The sequence below is a fragment of the Tenrec ecaudatus genome, chromosome 18 (assembly GCF_050624435.1).
Source record: "Tenrec ecaudatus isolate mTenEca1 chromosome 18, mTenEca1.hap1, whole genome shotgun sequence".
NCBI classification, from domain to species: Eukaryota; Metazoa; Chordata; class Mammalia; order Afrosoricida; family Tenrecidae; genus Tenrec; species Tenrec ecaudatus.
Genome location: NC_134547.1, coordinates 6,171,289 through 6,183,694, shown reverse-complemented (window position 1 = coordinate 6,183,694; position 12,406 = coordinate 6,171,289). Strand labels below are relative to the sequence as shown.

At 49.5% G+C, this 12,406-nt stretch overlaps 1 protein-coding gene across 1 annotated transcript; it reads right to left on the bottom strand.

The window, feature by feature from the left end:
- Positions 1–510: 510 nt before the first annotated feature.
- Positions 511–11,972, bottom strand: LOC142432635 (sialic acid-binding Ig-like lectin 5). The gene is made up of 9 exons (XM_075537857.1): positions 11,936–11,972; positions 11,483–11,860; positions 10,994–11,275; positions 10,663–10,707; positions 9,745–9,999; positions 9,367–9,657; positions 9,099–9,198; positions 8,216–8,297; positions 511–702 (listed from the first exon to the last, which is right to left on the bottom strand). Exons 1-9 carry the CDS (start codon positions 11,970–11,972, stop codon positions 511–513), a joined length of 1,662 nt encoding a protein of 553 aa, XP_075393972.1.
- Positions 11,973–12,406: the final 434 nt, after the last annotated feature.

Sequence of the window (12,406 nt, the reverse complement as noted above, 5' to 3'; positions counted from 1 at the left end):
TGCCGTCATGTGTGCGTTGCTGTGAAATCGAATGAAACGTAGCCTGTTCCGGCATCAACTTCATGGTGGCTGTTAGGTTTGCCCCCATTATTTGGAACACGGTGTCAGTTCATCTCATCATCAGGCCACGGGCTGTCATGCCATTGGAGTGGGGCCATAGGATCATGCCTGCCTGCCAGTGGCTTTCCTTCTTTTTGATGTGGGCACCTGGATCTGGATCTCTTCAGGTCTTTGGACAAGGTAGTTGTCTTCCAAGTGTTGTCTTGGCCTCGATGAGGGAGCCTTCCAGTGTCCTGTCCATTTGTGGAATCATCTCCATGGGTGTTCCACACATCACCCTTCACTGACCTCCGCCCCCCGCCCCCCACTTGGCCAACCATTATGTTCTCCTACAGCAGTCCTATTGATATGGTCTCAGGGGTGCCCCGTTGGTTCATCAGTCCAGGACCCTTCCTGTCCCTCCCAGTCTGTGGTCCCTCTAACAAGAACCGAGCTTTGAGCACTGCAACCTCAGTTGCTGGTCTTGATCTCTGAGTATTCAGTGGTGCTGCTGGTGCCCGGGTCCTTAGGCTCCTGCAACGTCATTTCATCAAAGCTGAGGGAGGCATAATGGAGCTCCTGCTCCTCTGTCAACGGGGGGGTGTTCCCAGAGTGGGGCACTTGGCCCTGGGGATTATCTGGCCAGGGCTTCTGCCTGCAACTCTGAGTAAGAAAGAGAAGATGGAGTCAGAGGGTGGTCTGCAAAGGGAGGGTGGGCTCTCCTGGTATCCATTCTTCTAATGTACACGTTTCTTTAGACTCAACTGTGCCCTCCTTCATTTAAATATATATATATATATATATATATATATATATATATATATATATATATATACATACTACTAGAATTTCAGATCGAAACACTGGTCTACGTGGACACACTGGGCATAAGAGGAGAAAAAGTTCCAATGGCATGTAGACAGTAGTCAACCGTCTCCTTAATTTCCACATGCCAGTGAAACTGACTTAAATTCTTTTGTGACCCATGCATTCATTTCAAACGACAACCACATGAACTATGGGAATGTATTAGATCTTAGGGAGGGCATAGGCCACGTTTAGTCCTCACAAGAATCTGGTGCAAATGAGATATGAAAGCATATCGAACTCTTCTGTTAGGTGTATGACAGAGACCTGGAGTTAGAAAACCCAAAGGGAAGAATGCATTCGGCATTTCTCAACAGAAAGAAGGGAAGAAAGAGTCTAAGCTTCAAGTTGCAGTATCAGAACCTTCTACGAGCAAAACATTGAACAAGGCAGAAAACATAAAAAGGGGGGGAAGTGAATTAGTTTATTGTGCCAACCTGGCTGATAAACACATGTGGGGTTAATTGAAGGGCAGAGAGATAAATGGCTCGGTGAGCCTCGCCTTTCTAGTTCTTGGGTCTCTTGCTTTCTGATGGTCAGACCAGGGTGCAGCTGCCTTAGCCAGTTCCCTGCTTCAGCGGTCAAGGCTCACTTCCTGCAAGACATCCCCAAGGAGAAGCCACATGGACTTACCCCGATGCAGCCCTGGGTGCTGGAGCAGTCATGTGGAAACCCATCCCAGCGCAGACATGCTTACACATTCACTAACTCGGCTTTCCACCTGCAGTCGGCATCATTGTATGTGTTTTGTGAGATGGAGGAGGACTTTGTGGATTGGTGTCGGGAAAATGAGTTAGTGTTGGATTTGTGGGCTTGGGCAGCACTAGGTTGGGATGTTTTCTTGATGTGCACTTACCCTTTATATAAAACTCTCCCTTATATATATGAGTTTCTGTGGATTTGTTTCTGTAATGTACCCAGACTCACACAGGGAGGAATATACAAAGTCACCGTACCCCCAAATAATTGGTTGCCATGCTACCATTTCAGAAAGTATCAAGGACTTATGGTACCGAAGGAAGAAGTCCGAGCTGCATTATCAGGGGGCGCAAAGCTACAGGAATTGATGAATGGACGCCAATTGAAATGATTCAACAAATGAATATAACACTGGAAAGCTCACTAATCTAGGCCAAGAAACTTAGGAGACTACCTTGCCAACTGACTGGAAGAGATCCACATTCATGCCCATGTCAAAAACAAGGTGATCCAACAGTATCCTGAACATCCTCATGCCAGTGAAATTATCCCGAGACCGTTTTTAAGGGTTTGCAGCAGTATATCCACGGGGAATTGCCAGAGGCTCAAGCCGGATCCAGAAGAGGATGTGCAATGAGAGGCAACATCGCTAATGTCAAATGGATCTGGGCTGAAAACAGAGAATACCAGGAAGATGCTCGCCTCTGTTTTGTTGATTGTGTAAAAGCTTTTGACTGTGTGGCTCATAGCAGATTATGGATAATGCCAGGAAGCATGGGAATCCCAGGACGTTTCGTTGTGCTCGTGAAAACCCTGTACTGAGACCTAGAGGCAATTATTTGAACCAAACAAAGGGATACTAGGTGATGGAAAATCAGGAAAGGTGGGCATCAGGATTGTATCCTTCGCCACACTTGTTCAATCTGCATGTGGTGCAGCTCATCCGCGAAGCTGGATGGTAGGTAGGAAAACAAACAAACAAACAAACAAACATGGCAGTCGGGGAGGATGGGAAGAAAAAAAAGAAGTGAGGAGAGCTGATACCAAGGGCTCAAGTACAATGCTTTGAAATGATGATGGCAATAAATGTACACATGAGCTTGACACGATGCACGTATGTGTGGATTGTGATAAGAGCTGTATGAGCCCCCAGTAAAATGATTAAACAAGAAAGAAAGATGGCATCCGAATTGGAGAAAGACTCATTTAACAACCTGTGATGCACAGGTGACACAACCTTGCTTGCTGAAAGTGTCCAGGGCCTGAAGCATTCATTACTGAGACAACCTAAGTTAAAAACAACAACCTAGAGCTGGACCGATACACAACACAAAGATAAGCAAAGTAAAGATGAAGGTTGCCAAGGACTCACAGGGACACCATGCTTCCTAGGCTTTTCCATCGGGTTTTCTAGGTTGTAATTTTTCTAGCAGCGGATTTACCAAATCGTTCTCCTGCAGAGCAGCTGGTGGGTTTGAACTGCCAACCTTTGTGTTTTCAGTCCAAAGCTTAACCACTGCACCACCAAGGCTCTTGGGCATCTACTAACCAATAGCAAATCAGTATAGCTATTTTGAGACCCAAACAAACAGACTTCCAATCAAAAAGTATCAATAGCGATGAAGAGAATCACTATGTCTGATCAATGCTCGATTCACTGAGAAAAGAGTTATTTCTCAAATATGCAATTTTAATTTAAATGTATGTCAAATATAAGAAACATATTTATAGAACAATAGAGAGAAGATAACAAATATACTAACATAAGATTTCAACACACCTCTCTCAAATAAGGCTAGGTCAAGAAGTCTATCAGTAAAGCTATGAATTTGAACAATACAATTAACACAATGACCTGTTGATTTCATATCGAGTTTACATCTAATCAATAGAAAATGTTGTTTCTTCTCCAGCACACATAAGAAACTTTACTATATGTTTTTCTTCACAGGAAACTTTTATGAGAACTCACTGACTGGAACACAGATCAAATTTCAACCAATATGAAAAATAGGTATCATAGAAAGTATGTAGTATGACTAAAGCAAATTAATTAAAAATTAATTATGAAAAGACTATTCAAGTCTCCATGTGCGTTGAGGTTTTTTTTTTAATTCCCAAATATCATAAGATTTGAGAGACCAACCATCATGAGTGTTTAACAATGTTAAGAATTGAATAATAGTAGCACAATGCACATAGTCAAAAATTCGGGAAGGAGTGAAAGTGATGTGCTCAGAGAATCGGATGCATAAATATTTTTATAAAGAAGGGTCCTGAAAAGGAGTCATCTAAACACTGAGCTTGACAAGTGAGTCAAGGGACATCTCAATTAACCAGTAAATAGACGAAGAAGAACGATGTTAATGAGACGAAAGTCAATCTCCAGAGTGGGTTCTTTTAAGCTCTTCATGAAACAGACAATTCGCAAGATGTAGGTAGAAATAGAACGGAGTCCTGGTGATGCAAATGATTAAGCACGTGGATGCTAACCGAAAGGTCGGCGATTCAAACCCACCCCAAACAGGAAAGGACTAGTGACCTCCTGCCTTAACAAGGACAGCAGAGAAAATCCTGTGGGGGAGGTGGCGCTCTATCACAAGGGATCACTATCAGCCAGAACCAACATGGTGGCACCCAACCACCACACCATACCATCTAGAAAGAGGAGACGTTGGGCGGTGCAAACTAGGAACATGCTCAGCTGCTAACCGAAAGATGGGAGGTTTCAAGCCACCCAAAGATATGTTGGATGAGAGTCCTCTTAGGGGAGCTTATGAAGCTGGAAAGGCAGGCCATCAATTCAAAGCATAACGCGTTGCTGCATCCGCTGAGAGAACAGGACCCAGACAGCTGACACTCAAAAGAGGTGGATGTCCTTAAAGGCTTGAAGGTAAACAAGCAGCCATCTAGCTCAGAAGCAACAAAACTCACATGGAAGAAGCACACCACCAGCCTGTGTGAAGGTGTCGAAGGGATCGGGTATCAGACATCAAAGAACAAAAGATCATATCATTGTGAATGAGGGCGGTGCGGAGTGGAGACCCAAAGCCCATCTGTAAGCAACTGGACACCCCCTTAAGGAAGGATTGTGGGAGAAGATGAGTCAGTCGGGGTGCAGGGTAGCAACGATGAAGCATATAACTTTCCTCTAGTTCTTAAATGCTTCCTCCCCCCACTATCATGATCCCAATTCTACCTTAAATATCTGGCTAGACCAGAGAATGTACACTGGTACAGATAGGAACTGGAAACACAGGGATTCCAGGATGGATGATCTTTTCAGGACCAGTGGTGAGATTGGTGATACCTGGAGGGTGGAGGGAAGGTGGGGTAGAAAGAGGGAACCGATTACAAGGATCTACATATAACCTCCTCTCTTGGGAATGAACAACAGAAAAAGTGGGTGAAAGAGATGTCAGACAGTGTAACATGACAAAATAATTATGAATTATGAAAGGTTCATGCGGGAGGGAGGAAGGAAGGGGGGGAAATGAGGAGCTGATACCAAGGGCTCAAGTAGAAAGCAAATGTTTTGAGAATGATGATGGCAACCATTGAACAAATGTGCTTGACATAATGGATGGATGGATTGTGATAAGAATTATATGAGCCCTCAATAAGATGATTTAAAAAAAAAGAAGTGGGTGTCATCCACTCGTGTGAAGGGTCAAACCCAGAAGCAGATTCGAAAGCATCAGTGCAGGAGGCATGGGGAGGGTGGCGGGGTAAGGAGAAGCTCTGAGTTGGCTCACAGGGGGGGAATAGAAAAGAACCGGTTAAAGCTCTATCTGTGATTGCTTATTGCACACACTGAGGTGTTACACAGACTTCCGTTGTAAGATGAGGTCTCTGTGTGCATACTTTCCCATCGATGGGATTATTCAGAATATCAGGGCATTTGTGGAGATCTGAAACCTTGGGGGCGAGGGGCAGGGGGAACATATCTCTTCGGGGTTTGCATGAGAGCAATTATAATGCGGCTTCAGAAAGCTCATGGGAAGGCGGAACTAAAAGACCACTGGTGTTTTCCCACAAGCTTTTTGAAGATCCTCATTTCTTGTTCAGTGCCCAGAGCCTACAAGATGAGCTCATTCTTGGGGGTGGGGAGGGGTGGAATCACAAAAAAGAACAACTCAGCTAGTTTATGAATAAAAACTCCAAAAAAGTCCATCATGACTCATAACAACTCCACAGGACAGGGTAGAATCACCCCAGAGGGTTTTCAAGATTGTAATGTTTACTGAAGCTGACGGCCAAGATCTTGCTCCTCTGGGGCAGCGGTGGGGTTAAACCCGTCGATCTATCAGCTAACAGCCAAGTGCTTAATTTTGGGAAACTAACACCAGGGGAAATGTGACGAGGACTATATTCCTTAACTTATTACTGAGGGAGTCGGGAAAGCTAGTATTCCACAGTAGGAAAGCCCCCACTTTGGTAAGTTAGAGGTAAAGTCCAGGTACATGATCCTGCTTTAAATATCGTTCCCACAGATTCTCCCCTAACAGCTATGCTGCCTTAAAGTGAGCACATGTTTATCTCTCCCTATAGCAGACATGATCTTTTTGTTCTCTCTTCCCTCCGTGACACCCAAGCCCCTTTGTACCTGCCCCCAATGCAGGTATTAGGTTTCCTCACCTGTGAGCTCAGGGACCTTTAATGGAGATACCACCCCCCTGGTGACGTATGTAACTACTGAATCTGCATGTCTTATAGCTATCTATAAATGTCCCAAGATAACAAAGACCCGCTCTCACTTCTCCAGGTTCTCCAACTTGCTCAGTTTCTCATTGTCTATCAAGAGAAGCTGAGCTGAGCATGCTACCATACACTGTGTCGGACTCCTTTATTATACTGTCTGTCCTATCTTTCTTCTCCTCTATGATTTTACTATTATCTACAGGTATCATCGCCGTACATTTGCGCCTTCTGGCCCTTCGGTTGTTGGAGGCTGGTTCCCCCGACACTTAACCACGGAACCCCAGGGCTCTCTGGGCTTATGAAGAAGACCCAGCCACTGTAACAAAAAGATTCTGATGACACCCAAGACCAATTTGTGATCCCCTCCCCAACACCTTCCCCCTACCCACAACGCTCCATTGGAAAATATCTGTAAAAATACTTCGTCCACGAGCAATCAGAACATGCACTTTAGAAAATATAACATTTACAATAGTAAAAAGTAGTCACGAGGTTGGCCATTAAGCTCACCCTGAGCACCTGGGAAGACAGGCCTGGCCTTCCCCTGCAAGGTCACGTGCTCATTAAAGATCCCGTGGGGCAGCTCTGCTCTACAGTGTGGGGGTCACCATGAGTCAGAATCGGTCTCGACAGCAACTCGCAGTCACAGACACTTGAATAAGACACTTGAATAAGAAGGTCCCTGATGGCAGACCGCATACACCATGGAGTCACCAAGAACAATAAAAAGGCTGACCTGTAGGCCACCCAGAAGACAGAAGCCAACAACAAAGTGGCTGCCGAAACTGGCCAGAACCCAAGGCTATCGGATAAACACTTGAGACTGGACCCCTTGGCGATTGAACACCCACGGACGACCACAGGAATGGCTACAGCCACACACATAAAAATTGCATAAGAATTCATCTAAGATCCCAGAAGGGTAGAGCTGCTGGACTACTTCAGTAGAAAAGAACTCTCGCTCCCTCCCTCGCGCTTGCTGGTAAATCTTGCCTGTTTTTCTTGACTTGCTATTGGGATGTTTGAGTGCGGGTTTGGATAAATGGGTTAAAAGGCTGTCTGTCTCACGGAGTGTGATACGTGCCTGAAAGGACCTGGGCGAAGCTTAGAGACTGAAAGGTCGCTGCTCTGGTACCATCAGCCGACTGATTCCTAGACTCTGTCGCTGGAACCGTCATGACGTGCTCAAGACACGAATCACACAATCTGGCCACCACTCAAATGCCCGTGAATAGAAGCTTAGAGCCACCCACCGGGGAAGACTATAGAGTGGGGGAAAAGAGCGCGCTGCCATTTTGGTCAGCCGCCTGGATGAATCTTTGCAGGATGAAGTTGGTTACAAAAAGTACACACACACACACACAAAACTGCATGAAATCACTCAATCACAAAAGGACGGATATGATAGACGACCACTATTGAGAAGTGATCGATCACGTATCCAGGAGAAAGGTGTTGGCACCAAAAGGAACAGGTTTGGGAGACTGCTGAGGGTGGGAGGGCGAGGGAAGGAAGAGAAATGGATGGATCCGACTGGGGATGGGTCTTGGCTCTGGTGTGGTGGACGATCATAGTGCACACGTGGGAGCAATGTAATCAAGGAGCCGGTAAACATTTGGGGGGATGTGGATTAGCATTTTAAATGGCTGAAACACAAAGCTGACGCCATGATATGTACCTCCCCCCCCCCCACACACACACACCTAATTTAGCACGATTTTTAAAATGAGGTAGGGGGAAAGAGGGCATGAACAGACAAGACGACAGCGCACAGGTGTCTGCCTGGGAGTGCCAACAGGAAGATGGGAAATCAGTGAGGGGAGTAGATTTTCAGAAGCATGGTGAAGCTATCTCGGAATTTGCAATGGGCATGCCAAGAGCTCCCCCATAAGACACCCGTGCCACTCACCCAGGTGACAGTACCCATGACAGGGTCTTCGTCATCCGCGCCTTCTGGTTTTCTGTTGGCTTGCTTCCTGTGGGTTTTCATGCTAAGAGCCAAAAACAAAACAGCACGTTACAAGCAGCATGGCGCAGGCACAGGTGGGCTGGGTCCCGCCCCTCCCCCTACTTCCCGGTGAAAATGACAAGGGAGGCACCCAATCCTTTGACTTAGAGACCGGTCCCAACACGAAGTGCGAGCTTCTGCCTCCTGGATGACCAGGGCTTGAGAAAGACCACGCTCCTGGCCCAGGGAGCCCCAGACCCTATTCGCATCACAGAAGACGCCTCCCTCTTATGTTCACGCTGTTCATAGTCTTCATAGAAGGCACGAAGCACAATCCCCAAGCTGGGAAAGCAGCACACGCGTCCATCCACGGATGGATGGCTCAGCGAGATGTCCTATATCCAGACAACGGGATCGTGCTCAGAAACAGAAAGAAATGAAGCCGTGCTACAAGGCCCCTTGGAGTGGATTCCTTGGACAGGGAATGTGCACAGTAGACCCATCTCGAGAGACAGAAGGGAGAGTCGTGCTGGTCGCCCCGGGCTCGGAAGGCTGGAGGCACAGAGAAGTGAATGTAACGGGGTGTTGTTATTTTTGCTTTTTAGGCCCATGAAAGAGTTCTTAAAGGGATGGTGGTGATGGGTAAACAGCTTGGCGACTACACGAGAAGCCAATGGCATGATCGATCGATTCAATGGCGTGGGCATGATAGCTCGATGAAGTTGTCACCCCCAGAACAAGATGAGGCGTCCTCTCTGGATCTGAGGTCTGGGTTTCAGGGATGCAGCCATCTATCTCCCTGCTTCACGCCACACACACCTCCCTGTGCCTCCCTGGGACTTACAGGAAAAAGAAGGTGAGGCACACACACAGGCAGATCAGGGCCATGGTCCCGGCACCACCAAGGGCCCCCAGAGCCACTGCTGTCCTGGATGCTGATTTCCCTGCGGAGAAGAAGGGTGTGAGCAGACTCACTCAAGAATGACTTTCAAATCATCGCACCTCCTTGGGGTACTTGCTCCGCGTGGCTGCTTACCCTGGAGGGGACCACCCTCTTTCCACGATGACCCTAGGTCTGAGCCCAATCCTGCTTCCCATCAGTGTCCCCTGACCTGGTAGCAGCAGGATGGTGACACGCTGGTTCCCCAGGTCGTTCCTGGCCTCGCAGTAGAGTCTGAGGACCGAGGTGAGCACCACCTGGAGGCGCAGGGAACTGTTGGTGCAGGACTTGGTGGAGCTGCTGGTGATGGTGACAGTGATGGAAGCGTTGCTGCTGTTTCCCTCCACCCGCCCGTCCCCAATCCACCAGTGCAGGGAGGGGACTGGCCAGGCCTGGGCAGAGCAGGTGCAGTGCAGAACCTCGGCCTCCCAGAAGCAGGAAGGCCCGGTCAACCGTGGAGCGTCTGTGAAGGAGGAGATTCAGTTGGAGCTTGTCACTGCCCCTGCTCCTGGGTGGGTGTCCTGCACCCCCAGGGATTCCCCATACTCACACAACACAAAGAGGTCCACAGAGACAGAGCCTGAGCCCAGTGCATTCTTCGCTCGGCAGGTGAGACTTCCTGCATCTTCGAGGCGGACTCGAGGCCACCTCAGGTCGCTCGAGTTGGAGATGGAGACATTCCGAACTGAGGGTCCCTGGAACCAGCTCAGCTCTGCAGGGGGGTTGCTGAGGGCCACACACTGCAGGTGCAGGGACTGGCCCTCCAGGACAGAGTGGGTGGAGAAGTTTCCCATGGCCTGGAGGTCTTGGGGAGAGGAAGATGGAGGGAGTGAGAAATGAGATATGGAAGGAGGAAGAGGAAAAATGTGGAGAGAGAAATGGCTGGGAAGGGAGATAACGGGCTCTGGAAGGATGGTTAATAGTTCCTCCCTTCCTCCCTTCCCAGGATGGATTGACTTCTCCTCTCCTCTCCAGGCCCACCCTGAGGTTGACAGGTGTGTGAAGGCCGAGGAGAGTGGACAGTTGTTGGGCGTCACACGATCACAGCTGAGTGGGTACCTCACAGGACCATGCCTGTTTCATTTGACAGGGAGAGAACAGAGCCTCTGGTGGATTTGGGAAGTAGACTGGGTGGACGCAGCAGGAAACAGGACTTCGGGGACAGATTGGGAGGGTAGAGGGACAATCACATAGGGCTGATATGACAAAATGACACCCAAAGCAACTCTCTGTTGGATTTGGAAACAAAGAAGACTTTCGTGGCTGTGGTAAGATGGAGACCACAGGAGGGATGGGCCCTGGGAGGGTCCATAGCCTGGCTCACAGCTTGGAACAGAGTGTGTGCGACGTGGGTGGTGAAAGGAGGTTGATGGGAATCCTCCCTCTTCCCATATCTGATCCCGTTCCAGCTCTGATTCTCCACCTCTGCTCTGAGCTCCCAGCCCCAGAGGGAAGAGGGTCTTCCTACCTGAGCCACCTTGGAAGACTCTGATGGTGTGGGCCGCAGGTGCATCTGGGATAGAAAGATACGGCTCTGCTTCAGAGGTGAGAGCGGGATCAGGGTTCATTCTGAGCCCAAGAAGTCCTGGTACGGGGGAGGTGAGCTCTGCCCTTCTTGCCCAGCCCAACGGGACCCCCATGGCTCAGCTCCCAGCACGAGCATTTCCTCTTCTCTCTCTCTCTCTCTCTCTCTCTCTCTCTCTCTCACACACACACACACACACACACACACACACACACACACACACACACCATTCCCACTGCCCTCAGGGTGCCAGCCATCCCGCTCCCCAACTCACAGGAGACATTGAGCAGGATGGTCTCCTCCGTGCTCACAGAAGACCTTCTTTCTAGTTTCACCCGACAGGTGAGGTTGGTGCCGTGGTCCTGGGGCCTCGGGTTGAAGGTGAGCACTGGGGACTGGAGACTTGTAGGGTCCGTCTTATTAAGGGCTTCCCCCACCCACGCGTAGGCCAAGGATCTACCCCCCTCACAGGACCCTGGAACGCTGCAGGTCAGGTTTGCGGGGCGGCCGGACTCCAGAGGCTTCAGAATGTGGATGGTGGGTTTCTCTGTCAGGTCTGACGGGGAGGAGAGAGGGAGGAGTCTGGGCCCCAGTGGCATGGGACCCAGAGTGAGTGGTCTGACAATGGTCAGTGTCCCAGCAGGGAAGCTGGCCCTGGATTCTCTGAGCACCCAGCCCCCTGAGCAGGAGCAGGGATCATCACCTCCCTCTGCCTACACTGAAGCTCCCTCCTGCCAGCACCCCTCCCAGGGCCCCTTCATACCTGTCACCAGCAGTGTCAGCCAACTATCTCGGTAGGTATATTTCATGTTCGTTCCTCTCTCCACCCGTAAAATGTAGTCCCGTGCGTCACTCCTGCGGGCATCTCTGATGCTGAGGGAGCAGTCGTTGGTCCGGGGGTATCCGATGAGTTGGAACCTGCCCTTTGTCCCTGTCTTCACTGCTCGGGTTGGATGGTTGGTGGCCACCGGAGAGTCATGGTATACATTGTCCCCGCTCTCAAACCAGAAGATGTAGAGTGGGGTAGGATCATAGTAATATTTCCAGGGGGTGATGAACTTGCAGGGAACAGTGACACACAGGCCCTCTTGCACCGTCACCCTCTCCGGCACCTGCAACTCAAAATCTTCCTGCAGGGACCCTGAGGGACACAGAGAATCAGCTGCAGCCCCAGCGGGGACCCTCACACCCTTGGCTCATCCCTCAGCCCACTCACCCCCCCACAGCAGGGGCAGCAGCAGCCAGGGCAGCATGTTTGTGTCCACAGTGGGGCCCTGCCCTTCCCTCGGGGGAAGTGAATGCCCTGAATGTGGGGAGGGGCCGAGGAAACCCCAACAGGAAGCATGTGGGTGAAAGAGGGCAGTGGTTCCCACTGAAGGGGAACTCGGAGAACAATGCCTGGAGGTGGGTGAGGCTGAGAGGGGCTCCAGTCCCAACTCCTGAGGTACAAGTTGGGGTACGGAGGGGCGCCGAAATGACAAGGGGCTCCTGAGAGCTGGATCCAGAAGTTGTCACCACCACAGATGTTGAACCCAGGAGCTGCAGCCACACCCAGGAATCTTGGTGGTTATTTGGTGGCCTTTGTTAGACCCACTCTTCTGTGGAATGTCACTCATGTTCCAGGGGGACACTAATGTCATGGAGACCTTGTGGAGGAGGAATGTGAATGTCTTGTAGAATAAAGAAA

Coding starts and splice junctions, on each gene's coding strand:
- LOC142432635 (XM_075537857.1), bottom strand. CDS start 11,972: ATGCTGCCCTGGCTGCTGCTGCCCCTGCTGTGGGGGG. Junction 9,199..9,366: donor CACCATCCTGCTGCTACCAG/GTCAGGGGACAC, acceptor TCTTCTCCGCAG/GGAAATCAGCATCCAGGACA. Junction 8,298..9,098: donor TGCCTCACCTTCTTTTTCCT/GTAAGTCCCAGG, acceptor TTTGGCTCTTAG/CATGAAAACCCACAGGAAGC.